Source organism: Semicossyphus pulcher, unplaced genomic scaffold (genome assembly GCF_022749685.1).
Source record: "Semicossyphus pulcher isolate SPU_LCO1_2020_fin unplaced genomic scaffold, fSemPul1.0.p SCAF_5, whole genome shotgun sequence".
In the NCBI taxonomy this organism is placed as follows: domain Eukaryota; kingdom Metazoa; phylum Chordata; class Actinopteri; order Labriformes; family Labridae; genus Semicossyphus; species Semicossyphus pulcher.
The window spans coordinates 27,545,683-27,559,990 of record NW_027211726.1 but is presented as its reverse complement, the minus strand read 5'-3'; the positions used below and the strand labels follow the sequence as shown (position 1 = coordinate 27,559,990).

At 40.5% G+C, this 14,308-nt stretch overlaps 1 protein-coding gene across 1 annotated transcript in view; it reads right to left on the bottom strand.

Annotated features, from left to right (window-relative positions):
* Window positions 1-5,650, bottom strand: part of LOC138609257 (collagen alpha-1(IX) chain-like) — a 28,449-nt gene extending 22,799 nt beyond the window's left edge. Inside the window, exons 1-3 of the mRNA XM_069681894.1 lie at window positions 5,587-5,650; window positions 4,080-4,151; window positions 1,360-1,489 (exon numbers count right to left, since the gene is read on the bottom strand). Coding sequence (XP_069537995.1) covers window positions 1,360-1,489; window positions 4,080-4,151; window positions 5,587-5,650 — 266 coding nt within the window. The remainder of the gene's footprint in view (window positions 1-1,359; window positions 1,490-4,079; window positions 4,152-5,586) is intronic.
* Window positions 5,651-14,308: the final 8,658 nt, after the last annotated feature.

The window sequence follows — 14,308 nt, the reverse complement described above, 5'->3', positions numbered from 1 at the left end:
ATGTGCTGCTTTTGCCCTGCAGAGAAAAGGGCAGAAGTGAAGCGTAAAGTTCGCTAGTGAGTATAGACTTCATAGCACAGACTGTGCCACTGGACCAAAGGAGGAAATAAACATGTATTTACTTCCTTTGTCACAGGCCCAAGTGGCGTAGATTCAGGGTGCCAGCGAGTTACATAAGAGCTTCTAAGGAAAGCCGGCCTGAGGGAACAGGATTAGCCAAAACAGAGTGAAGCAGGCACAGTGGGAAACACCAGGAGACATCTTTTGGTTATGTAAAGCAGTAAAGCCTTTAACCTGCACACTCTGTACTGAAATCAGTTTCGGAAATGACGTCTTGAACAGCATGTCTTTCACTTGTGTTCAATTAAGTGCTGATGGCTTTATTTTAATAATGTGGTTGCTAAGCAGGTCTGCATTATAGAGTGGGCAAAGTGGCAAGCTGCCCCAGGACCACAGATCCCAAAGGGACCCCAGGTTTACTCTGTGTCGTTTGGTCCGTGGTCATTTTATCAATTGAAAAAGTATGGGCACTCCAACAATTTCATTTACAATGGGGATGTGGAATTTGAAAGTTGGGTGCATTTAGCAGCCACTTAGAGTTTGATGAAACATGCTAATGAGTTGCAGCATGAGATATGGTTTAAGGCTAAAGTATTTTAACGGCTTGACTTTCACCAGGAACTAAAGTTACAATATCTCAGCCTTTGTTGCTTTATCTTAAAGAAGTTTTGCAAATGTGTCTCTGCAAGACCCCATCTGACATCCTCAGGTTGCTTTAACCAAAATTCAATCGAATAACACTTTAAAAATTTGACTTAAGGAATCTTAAATGTGCTGTCTTTTAGACCACTTTTTTTCAAAGGAATGGGGAGTCTTGATTTAGGCCCACAGCTTGCTTTTGCCCCAGGGTCCACATGGGTTTATCCGACCATGATGCTCCGACTATCCTTTAATTACAAACTAGAAAAAGATTTCACAGGACACCAGTGCTGAACGTTTCAGTCTAAACTACTTCAGAAGACATCATTACCTAAAAGGTATGAGGAAAAATTTCGTTTTACTGTACATTTCCTGTAGATACAAAGATCTTTAAGTAGCGTCTAAAGGGATTTTTCCAACTACACATACACACACACACACACACACACACACACACGCCTCTACTCTGTCTTTGAGGCTTAGAGATGCCAAATAGGTTCAGACATGTTTTTCTTTACCAATTATATGCTGCTCGCCATGCAGTAACATCTGTGCCGGACCTGTAATAATGCAACACCTGCACCAGGAGACCCATGCTGCTCCTTAACATTTGTGTGCATTTTTATCTGCTTGCTGTAAAACCCTCTTTACTGTACTTACATGGTCGGAATTTGGAAGTTTGCCTCGCGGTCGAGGCGGTAGGCCACCTGGAGCTGAGTGGAGCCATCCACCTTCCTCACGCCTTTCAGAGGGATCACATCCAGCTGGAACTGGGTGATCAGATCAAAACCTACAATGGACAATGTATGAATTAGCTTCATATCACAATACTGAATATAGGTTAATTATGAATTATAGTTGGAGCTCTAATGATGGTGGTGTAGTTGGAGAGGCTGATAAAGTGTGTCATCTTATTATAATTCCGCCTGTTCTATCACAGGAAGAACAAGTATTGGTGGTTTTGCTGCTAGCATTTCTTTATGGTAATGATCCTTTGATGCTTTAGATAATGGCTGGACTCTTAGTCGAAAGGTTAATGTCTTGGTCATGGAAGATATATATTTTTTTCTCGTCATTGTGACAAAGTTACTTTGGGATCATACCATAGGATAAGGACTTTGTTGTAAACAATTTGTAGCACAACATACAGGTAAGCTTGATAAAACAAAGTTTAGTATTATCTCTTTCCAAAGCAGTAAATATCATTTTCTATACAGTCCTCAGCCATGCTAGCTGAACTTTTGAGCTAAATGGCAATTCAGCATGCTAAAATGCTCACATGCTGAAATCCCCAGCCAACATTTTTATGCAGGGCCCACGTAGTGAGCAATTGGGCTGAAAAATGAGCCCTATATGTGATTGTCAGTGTCAAACACCTACATGGGTTTCATGCAGAATTACACTTGGTATTGGGTGGGCTCAACAGGGCAACATATACAAGACCCCTCTCAGCCTCAGCTTAAGCTCTATTTGGATACTACATGGGCTGAAAATGGATTCTAAATGGGTTAATTAAGGTTTGAATAATGACCTCATTTCGAATGCCCATGTGGGATTCATGCAAGATAACACTGGGTGTGAGGTGGGTTGCAACAACACAATATATGCAAGACCATGTGGGTCCCATCTTGAAGCTTATTATAGGTGCTACATGGGAACTAAATGTGCTGAAATATGGGTTGCAGGAATGTTTGTCCACATGTTCCTTGATAAGCCTATGCAAATTACCCTTATGGATTTTAAGAACATAATGTTTATACTATGTTTATCATTTCAGGAGTGTTTGTTAGCATATACACAGATTCCTTAGAACAAACAAAACAGCTGAAGCTTATACTGTATTATTATATATCACATAGCAGAGATGTGGACTTGAGACTTGGTGACTTGGACTCAAGTCGACTCAAGTCACTGTTTTGATGACTTGCGACTTGACTTGACAAAAAATAAATGACTTGAGACTCAACTTGGACTTGCAAGTTAATAACTTGAGACTTGACTTGGACTTGAGGCATGATGACTCAGATGACTTGAGTGTGTTCATAAGTTTGAATGTTGTTAAAGCTGTTAAATATAAAATAATATAATTCAGTGTTGTCAAGTTTCTGTCTAACTATCAAGTATTTATGCAGCACAAACTGGGGAACATGATTGGACGACTCCCCGGTATGTGACTGTCATGATTGGAGGACTGGCTGTCTGTCAAACTCCTCGCTATGGCAACACACAACATCAATGTTTTTTCCCCAAAGAGAAGCCGCATCAGTCATACTCATTACTACTCAATACGGTCTCAGACCAGACCATCATCATGGCTGCGTCTGTGCCGAGATAATACAGATACAATTCATTGTCATACTTTTTGAACAGGTTATATAAACTGGCCATTAATATCATTATTAGACGGGCTACTAATACCTTGTCTTTTCTCTTTATAAAGACCAGATACTACAGGTAAGAGTGCTGGATCTTGACTTGCCTTAACTAAGGACTCGGCTTGATTTGACTTGACTTGACTTGCCCAAGAAAAAATGACTCGACTTGCTTGAGACTTGGACCAAATGACTTGAGACTTACTTGGGACTTGAGCAAAGATGACTTGGTCGCAACACTGTCACATAGTGTTTTATTATAACCAAATGAATTATTATGAGGATGAAAGGTTGGTGGATTACTGAAGTTATTTCAATTTATCCTGAGGGGGTCAAGAATGTGCACCTAATTTCACAGCAATACAGCAACTCATCTACTGTTTAGATATTTTACTCAGAAGCACATATCTCAACCAAATGGTGGTTTAAGAGGAAAAGTCAATAGGATTCATTCCCTGGGAACTCTGAATGTTTGCAGTAAAAAATCATGGCAATCCATCTGATAATTGTTATTTTTCAATCATACATGTTACAGGCTGACTGAATGACAGGCATGGCTATCGGCAGAGGAGTTTTTGCAGTTACAGGAAAAGCAGGACAACACTTGACAACAACTGACTTTGCAAAATACTGATATAAAGTTCTTGTGGGTTACAGCTTTTGTACTTAACAATGCATCACTTTCTTCAAGAGCAGAGTGTGCACAGATGTGTGAACTGTTTAAAACAGGGCAGTGGTGAGCAATTACAATCTTGCTGAGTTTGAATTGTTCCAACTAAAATTCTGTGAAGCTCAAGTGGAACATTTTATTTGCCTCATTGAAATCCAAAGGGGTGTCTTGAGGCATTAGGCGGCCCACCCTGTTCAACTAATTAAACTCACCACCTTCCTTTGAATAGTCTATTTACTGTTTTAGGGTGTTTTCAAGGGTGACGCTTGTGGTTTTACAACCACCCCAACTGCTGCTTTCACTTTTGTTTGAATCCAACACAACTACAGGTCATTTACCTGGAAGGTCATCTTGTCCACTTCTCATTGGTGGGCAGACGGTATCACCATCCAATCGGTTGAGGTCTAGTTCTGACAGGACAAAAGAAAAGCATTAATCTTGTTATGCCTGTTCTTTGCTGAATTTGCCAAATACAATATATTAGCGGCCATTTTATTCAGTTAGCATTCTCCAGGAGACAGATACAAGGAAAACACAAGGTCTTTAAAGTCAGAGAGAATTAACATCACAATACACTGTGTGCATTTTTAATGTGAGGCTCTCTTAAAACTAACACGCACAGTTTCTCACATATTCCCACACTCCAAAGCATAAACGCAGACTAATGCAGTCCGCTCAGACAGTCCCTGTGATCAAAATATATCAGAGATGGAAGAATAATGTTGATAAATATGGCAGCTAACAATGCATGACTGTGGAAAAAGCCTTGTGTTATCAGAAAAAATTTAATGTGATAGGTCAATATGGCAGGTGAGACACTTTCCTTTGTATTTAAGTTCATGATTTATCAGGTTTGAAGTCTCCTTTGGTGAAAACTGCAACCTGCAATACATCATTCTGTCATTTGATTTGAGCTTTTATGATTATTTTTGATGTCAGTGAAACTCATTTAGTTTCAATACAAAAGCTTTTTAGTACTTGACACAGGTTTGACACAAGTCAAGACATGCACCAAACTCAAATAATTCACAGTCACTTTCCAATTTCATTCTGTGCAATATCAACTCCTAGGATGTGTCAAAAGGGGGTGCTATTCCTGAATTGCTAGACTGCTTCTTTAGACAAGAAAAGCCTCGTTTTAAAGAACTCCAGGAAACAAGGATGGTGACAGCCGGAGGGCCTCCCCAGTCAATAACCTGAGTCAGCTCGTTTACAGTGAGCAGCATGAACAAAACACATCTGGAAGCCTTTCACAGATCCCACATTACTGCTGAGAAATGAGATAAAGTGGTGAGACGGTATTTATTATCCTATATTTACTACCACTAAACACTTATCTGACTGTGCATGTGGGCCTCAAGTTGTTAAAGTTATTGCCTGCCGCGGCATTACGCTCAGAAAGCCACTCATTAGTGCAATGAGCGGGAGATGAACCACAATTAAGATGTCACATGCAGTTGCATGTGTGTGCCCTGACAATGAAGCAAATTCAGCAGTACACTTACTGTATCTGGCACTCACTGTGCTTGCATGTTAGCTTTATTGTGTCCCAAAACAACAGCAGAGAAAGGGCTTGTTGTGATTATCAGAGTGGGCATTTAATCTGATTTAATCCCACAACACAGACCAGCACAGTGTGTCTGCTATTTCTGGCCTTTGCTTTCTGAGTCCTGATAAAGGGAATGGCCTAGCAACAGTCAACATGCAGGCGTAGACATAAACCTGAGTCCTCTTTTCTCTGTGTACAAGACAAACACTTTCACAATAATGGTGGCATTAGTGCAATATACGGTACACTGATTTTGTGATGTGTCACTGAGTGTGCATTTTCTGTGGGTGACTTACGTCCCAGTGCTGGAGCGAGGAGGAGGGACAGCAGAGCCAAACAGAGAGGAGAGTAGGCCGACATCGATAGATGACACGTTTGCTTTCTGTTGAGGAATGATTGAGAAAATCAGCAGCTAGTCATGCATATAATTCTCTTTGACAGTGTCTTTTAGTCTCAATCAATAAAAACACCACAGGGATTACATGAAGCACTTAGCGGGTGTTGTGTGCTCATCCTGAGCACATAAGGTTAGGGTTAGAGAAACGTTCACACCGTCCCTTCAAACTGTGTTTGCATTTCAGTGAAGATAAAAAACTTTACGGTGAATTCCAGGTGACAGCAAATGACTGGTGAGAAAGTCATGACATCACATGGATGAGTGAGACATTTTTACTATAACATAATGGAGATTACTTCAAAGACAACAACACCAAATGATTTCTTCCATTTTCCAGATACATTCAGTTCAGATGCCACATGCAAAACAATAATGTCAATTCAAACCCCATTTCATTTTGCTGAAATTAGATGTTGTACAAAAAGTGGTTTAAACATTAAAGCTGCCAAATGGATATGGATATGATTAACAGATCAAATCTATGCCTTTGCATGTGAAAGGTGTCACTTTAGTCTTGGTCGTACTCTAACAGTCAGGGGTATATGCAGACATGTGCACACTAAAAAACATGAGATCTTTGTTGTTGTATTTAGCTGAACAATATAAAAATAATAATATAACAAGACTAGGTCAAAACCTAGTATTCCCGATCTGGAATTCTGGCCGTTGGTGTTGGAGGTTTTTTGTACTTTATTTGTAACTTTTCCAAAACGTAGTCATCTCGAAGGCCATTATATGTTAGTAAAAATAAATACATAACATCAAGTTACAGACGTAACTTGGGTGCGATCTGTCCCTCTCTCCCCCGAGCTCGCTCTCCGTCTCATGATCTCGGCTCATACGGTTGTTTTCGGTATGTGTTAATTAAGGTCCCGTTTCTAATGTAAATAGGATCGTTTTCTGTTAAGACCAACCCATGAAAACCTTTAAAACAAAGACCAGAAACTACCCTTGGATATGCGCGCTACGGATGTAGGTGAGGTCAGCGGACGAGCAGCGGACGAGCAGCCCCACCTACTCCCCGAACAGAGTATCCAGAGCCACGTAGAGAGAGTGTCACATCAGTGGAGGTCCAATATGCTCCATGATCGGCCATTGCGATGTCACTCAGTCAGTCAGTTACTCAGTCAGTCACATACAGACCTGTGTAGGGCTGTTGGGAGCATTTAGAAGTTAATGAGTGTTTCACAGAGGTTGGAGGAGACCAAAGCAGAGCAAAAAGCAGAATGAGTTTTGAATTTAAAGAGGACCAAAAGAGAATTTACACTGAGAATAGTGCTGCTCTGTATCTGATGTTTGCCAGAACTCTCCATGTCAATAGCTTATAGCTGATTATATGTATGTTATATTTACAGCTTGTGCCTGTGGGCCCCAAGGGGTGTCATCCCCTTGACCATTTCTTCTAATGTTATTTAGCCAGACCAACTCATTCAGGCTTTACTCAACCAATCATATCTTTTTAGCTCTCAGCAGCTTTGTCACCAACTCAGAGGCAGATCATATCTGTACGTGCACTATTAAATCCTGGAGAATGGGATGATATATGACAGCAGTAGCCATGCAGCTTTTTCAAGGTGATCCTACACAGCAGCACAAGTGTCTGAGCAGTGCCACGTTTTTTCCACACTTTCACAAGCATTGGAATGCTTTTACGGCAATCCCAAATAAATATGACTGATAGTGACAGCGAGGATTGTCGTCCAAAGGATTGCAGCTCCTCAATCTGAGAAATAAATGACGCAGGAGTTGTGTTACTGAGGGCGTTACCCATCTGCAGTGTTTGAACTTTCTTTCAAACGTGTGTTGCTCGAGGAGTGTGTGCCTGTGTGTGAGTGCACTGTCAGAGAAATGACTAATGGCTAAGGCAGCCAGGTCTCTTAAGAACAAGCATTGGGCTCTAACATTATGCCCTTCACGTTAAAGGAGCATCTTCAAAGCGTCAGTGGGGTTTGCTGTCTGCCTTTCACGCTAATCCATCTGCAGTCCACACTGGTGCAAGGACACATCACTGATGAAATATGACAAGAGGGAAGTTTTCATTGTGGAACCCTTTAAACTTGCAAACCCAGAGTTATTAAGAAATATGGTAACATTAGCATGCTAACATGCTGATGAAAAGCAGGTATAATGCCTGTGCCATGTTCATGATGTTAGCTTAGTGTGTTAGCATAGGTCTGCAATCATTTTGGAATGAGCAAGACAAAAAATACAGCTGTAACTTGTGTGATTGTCAGATCACTTCAGCTGGTATTTGGTTGTAAAAAGTAGTAAGTGGCAAATAAATTGGACTTCAGATGAAGAAACATTGGGGATCAGGACTCATTGAAAGATGATTAACACTCTCAAGTCTGTCTGTTAACTATGAAGCTACAGCCAGGACAAGGTTAGCTTAGCTGTAAAAAAGTTGTTAATGTTAATTACAAGCCGACAGATCTTTCTACTTCTGGATAGAACCAGGTTAATTTTTTACCCACATCCCGTTTAATAAGCTACGCTGGTTTCATATTTTATTGATGTATGTGTAGTGCTAGGCCAGCTTAGTTAAATTTTTCAGGTGAGTTTAAAGCCAGGTTCAGATCAATGATTCGCAACGCAACAAAACAGTTTTAGAATGTTGCAGCGGTGTTAACTTGTTAGTTGCAGAGCGTCTGGAGCTGTTGCGTGGAGTTGCGGAAAATTTCACTTGTCAAATTTCCAAATGCAGTTTAACTGAACGATGTACCTATTTCACTTCAGCCAATCAGGAAACAGCATAAATTGGTGTCGGCACCCTGTCTCTGGCGCTGCAGTAGCCAAAGACGGCTCCAGATCCTCTCTTTCCAAACTCTCTGTCTTCAATGTTTATTAATCAGAGTTACAGCTACCATTGCGAGCATGTCACTGTCACTGTCATCCATTTCTTTAACAGAAATCCAGCTATTTAATTCATGAAACTTGGGCCTAATTCTAGTGTTATATAGCTTTAACGCAAAAGTAGTAGGGCTTGTCAGTGCATCGTTGCTATGGAGACGGTCAGCTGCATTGCGTTGATGTGAACGGCCCAGTTTTAGAACGTTTACAATCAGATGATGAGGCATTCTTTTGGCAGTTGCATCCAGTCTTGTTGCGAATCATTGATCTGAACTGGCCTTAATGTACCTTGGAAAGTTTCTAAGAGTTAGCCAGATTGTTGTTTTGCTACACTATGCACTGTATTATATTTTTAAAAAAATCCTTGTCACTATAAATTCTTCTATAATACAAACATTTTCTGCTGGACTGAAGAGAGTAGAAGAGATTTCAGCCACTATTCTTATTTTTTATTTTAATTTACTCAAAATTCATGAAAAAGTCGCCCCATTTGAAGCATGACTATTAATTTCACAAAGCACCTTTGTGAAACCGGATGTTGTGAAAGTAAAAGTGATCCTCTCATCTAATCTTGGCATAAAGCTGAGGAGTTAAACTCCCATGTCAGTGTGTCACCATCATAACTGCAATTTCAGCAAAAAGGAAATTGACAACAGTAATGCCCAAATAACATCTATTTTCTGGTAAGTGTCATTTTGTATTATGCCTTTCAATCTCGTCATATAATTGCACAATAAGCTTCCACTCTTGTAGCTGCGTGTTTAACACTCAGGAAAGAGAGGAAAGAAAGTGGTGGAGTCAAAATCAGCAAACGCTTTGCTTGTTTCTTTGGTACTAAATGAATGTAGTTCTTTCGAGGTTACATCTGTTCTCATTTAGGCTAATGCAGCTACAACCTTGCTCAAACAATTGCTGCTTTTGCAACGTTTCGTGGCTCAGGGAAAGAAACCCTCAGGCGTAAGGTTTTTTAACTGTAAATAATGACATGAAAGCCTTCTGTAGACTGAGGTGTTATAAAGCTGAAAGCTGGCTTGATGTAGGCTTTGAGCTGCAGGCACCACTTCTTAAATTATACCACCTCCATACTAAGATGAAAAGCTGTCAAACATGCACCTAAATCTCATTTACTGTAAGTTTAAAAAGTGTGTCATGTACAGCCTGCATGATTAAAGGTGATGTTTACAGCTGTAATCTCACACAGAGACATCTACTGTGCCACAGTTCAAAAGTGAAGAACATACCTGCAAAGAGGGGGGAAAAGTCCCAAATATATTCCAGTAAATATCCTGTCAGGACATCAATCAGTCAAGTCAATTAGTTAATGACATGTCATCTACTTTAATTCCTGACATTCATCAACATTTGATGGGACTTTCCCTGCGCTGCCACCCATGTTGTGATGTCCCTGAGGTGCTCCCAGGATGCTGAGAGTGAGCCAACACTCCTGGCAGGTTCTTTGCTCTCTCATTTATCTCAATTACCCAAAAATGGATTACTGTTGACCATGAAGCTATCAGATGGACAATTCAGTCATGGTAAAGTTGGATGGTTGCAGAAAATGTGCAGACAAAGAATTTATGCAAGAGAAGTTGGAAAATGTGTGCAGGTGATGATGCTGTCGTCAGTTTTCTAATTTATTCATTCAGGCTCCTTCCAACAAATTACATGGAAACGCTTAAGACAGGAAGCTTTGTATTTATCGCCTAAAAGCTTTTTTCCCTTTTACTTTGTTGAAATGACAGAGTAGAGGTTGGAAGGCAACGTTTGTGTGTGTGTGCCACATTTAAAGGCACACAGCCATCTTCTTTAATTTATGCTAAGCTACATGCGCACATGAAGGCATTAAGTTTTCTGTGAAATGCATATAAGAACATGGAAATGTTTCCTTCCTCTGTATGAAGATTGAAAGTAGATTATTAGAGAACACCCAGTCTAAATGCAAATGACACAAAAAGCTCAGGACAAACGCAGCTGATGAAGAATCCTGACAGAAGTCCATCATTAGATATTTACCTTGTCAAACCGAAGCAGTGGAAGGCCATGTTTCAATCCCCTCTGTGACGGGAGACAGACAGGTTCAGCGAAGAGGCACAGCGGTGAGATTACAGGAGCAGAAGGAGCCACAGAGATGAAATTCCCCCGTGAAGTCGGTCCTACCTGCGCATGTTGAGGACTGACGGAGAGAAGCGGAACAGGAGATGCTCAAGCATTTTCTGAGGACACATAAAAGTTTGTTCAATGGGTTCCTATTGGCCAGGAGTTGTTCAGGAGGTTGTGGCTACATTTTATTACCAACACTTAAAAAGATGCAGAAGCCCATGGGCCTCTGTGTGTAAACCCCCCCCTCTTTCCCCCTTGCTTCTTTTCTTTACGGTGCCTCCTAATGACACGTGTGCCTGTATGTAATTCACTCAATAATTATTGTCGGGAAGAAACAGCAAGTAAGTGATGAAATGTGGATTTCATAATCACGTGTCTCATCAGTGTAGCTGAAGACTGCATGTTAGCCTGTAGTGTTGACATGAAGAAAGCCTTGTTATTACCTGAAGGGCCTCAGGCAGGCATGCTGTTTATGCATCCTGCATGTTATGTAATTGATTTTAAGGCGTTTGATCTGTGATTTTTGTTGCTCTTTAGAAGATCTAAGAGCTGTAAAACGGATGGCATGGACATGTTTCTGGCAGGAGTATCACATTAACCCAAATCAAAGAAATACTGACATTCTTAATTGTTCTGATTTTATCTTGTCTGCACAACATTTTTACATTTCTTACAGGTCCACAGAAGGTTTCTTATCTCCAATGGTCATCTTGAAGTGACAGGAAACAATTTGCCATTTCCCTGAAATCGTAAATGACATTTGTTTTTTAAAAGCATGGATGTACAACAAAGTGTTGCCACAGCTGCTTTAAAGGAAAGGCAACTGTGGTTTGAAAAAGTGTTAACCACTGCTGTCCAGGAGCATAATGACCGCCTCGACTCTCCCATATTCTTATGAGGTTTCTTGCCTACTCCTAAGACTGTTTTTCTGTGTGTATCTTACATTATTGTTTTGTACTGATCCAGGCAGCGTCCAGCCCTGCTATATAATACAGTATTATGGCTCGATAACTCCACAGTCAGTTGATACTCTGCAATTTACTACAACCAATAATATAAAGCTAAAGGATAAAGTATTCGTTACTGTATCATATTGCATGAATTGATTGCTTCTGTGTGTACACAGTGCTGGTGTGAGAGAACTGTAAAGGAAACCTGACACAGTGACTGGGCCTCCTCAAAGATCTGGTGCACAGATCATGTGTCCAGCCTGGATAATTGAGAGCTCATGCTTTCAATGAGAGAGGAGGCAGTGCAGGCCGAGCAGAAGATGAAAACTGTTTGTGATTATCCATCCATGTGGCAGGCCCCATGACTAGCACACTTGTGACCTGGAGCCAGTACAGCTTGATACTGTTGTTCAAATGTAAAAAGAAACAGGATTGTTAGGGTCACAAAGCTACGGCAACATGCTACGGTCCATCCAAATGTAGGAGGAAGTGACAGTGTGTGTAGATTCATGTGAAGCTTTGTGTAGATTTATGTGAAGCTTTTAAAGATCAGCAGTTAACCTACAAATGTGTTATTTTGCCCTCATAGAGTTCCACCAAACCCTGCCAGACTGTGCTGTGATTGGCTAGAAAAGACGATATGTCAAACACTGAACTTTCATGTGTGTGTGCAGCCAAAAGTCAATGCCTGTATAGGACCTGATCTTCTCTTGGGTGACAGAGCTTCCCTGACAGAAAGCTCAAAAGGTAACTGTAAGGGAATGACTGCTTGCTAATCACAGCACAGTCTGGCATGACTAGACAGAAGTCAAAAAAATCATGCTGAACAGTCTTGTTAGCTAGCCAGCTATACAGTTATAAGTGTGGATTTGGGTTAACTACTCATCTCACTAGTTTTAGGAGGCTATAATTTAAGGTGGAACATTTGTGTTTGAATTTTTATCTGACCAATAAATCATCAGACCCCGGAAGTCAGAATTTGTTAACATAGCTTCAAGTGACATTATTAGATGATGATCATTATCTATTGCCACATGAGGTAACACAATGGGGATTGAGCCTATGGCCCACTGATAAAAGCCTTTGCATTTGCAATATTACAGACTGGGTATCTGGTGCGACTTTCGCGGAAAAAATCACAAGCAGCGCCCAGTTAGTGACGCGTTTTCCATCAGCCAGCAGTGGTTGGTCTGCTAGAGAGGGTAGGCGGAGCTAAGCGGCTGCTTTCTGGTTTCTACAAGTGTTGCATGTAAACAGTAATCTACTACGGCTGAACAAACAAAGAAAAGATGGATGACTACAGATACAACTTCAAAAATAAGTGAAAATCCAAAGAAAAAGAAACAAATTCGATGCTCAGATGAAGGCAAACAGTCTGAAAAGGAAAGCGACCGTCAGCAACCAGAGCCAACCGTGGACGTCACACACGCGACACTGTCTATATATCTGGGAAGTGTTCTCCCGCAATTACCATTAAATGCATAGGTGCCGCCAAAGAGAACGAAACTGAGATCTTCGAGATTACAACTTTAAACCACATTATCGGTCTAGGTTGCAAACTTTAGCTAACATCAGGAAACTTAAGATGACTAATTGGTCAAACCAAACTGTAGCCTACTTCTGTGTAAAGAATACAGAGGTGATTTATAACAATTTTAATTGTAATTTGCATGAAAAGTATGTTGTTTCTGCTTTTGGAATTAAGTCTTGGAACTGGACTTAAGATGTAGCTTAGCTTAGCACCAAAACTGGAAGCAGGAGGAAACAGCTAGTTCAGAACTCTTCAAAGTGGTGGTATTTGCTGTTTGCTACACTAGATTAGCATGCAGAGTAAATTCAACAATTTAATTTTTACTTTTGGAAAGCAATCTGCCATTTACTGTTGCTTCAGAGCTGAAACCTACAGTATTACTGTTTTTATACATTAGCTCAGGCTTGAATAAAAGCTCTTTTGTCACATTTTGGTGCTCTGTTAAATTTCTGATATATCCACTCAGATTTTCCCTACAATAATTGAAAATGCAACTAAAAAGAGGCGGATGCTTTTCCATGTGTAGACTGTAGCATTTGAGTCACATCCATTTCACCTTATCAAACTGCTCAGTGACCCGTGGTTCCCAGTACGGAACCATCCGCATTCATTACCTCAGAATATTTTGGTATTTGTCACCAGTCTCAACCGTACTTTTGTTTGTCACAGCTCTCACTGTAAATATGAGTTGGGTTTTCATTAAGGCAGGTAAGTCTTCGATCAACCCTTTTTAACACTATGTCAGTACGGAGCATTCTTCTGCTAAATCAAATTAAAGGCTGTAACTTCCTCTCTTACTTTTACAGACCAGAAATAATCATTTAATTTTGATAACAAACTGTGTGAAAATTGGTGTCCTTGCTGTAACCTTCCTGAGATTTCTGCCAGTGTTTTTTTCACAGATTACTGTATATGGTCATCTGGGCTCGAGCAGGCATCTGAAAAAGAAAAAAAAAAATCAATAGCGCTTCTCTCTTAATCAAGAGTGCTCGGAGCTTATGGCAGAACGCCATGAGAGAAAAGCAGCAATTGACTTTGGATTTTTTAAGGAGAAGGTGAAACAGGGAACAGAAGAGGTAGAAAGAGAGATAGAAAACACAAAAAGACACTGATAGAGAAACACATCTCCTATTGCTGACAAATGTTAAACACACAGTTACCACTGGCCCCAGCTTATGGACATTTTTATT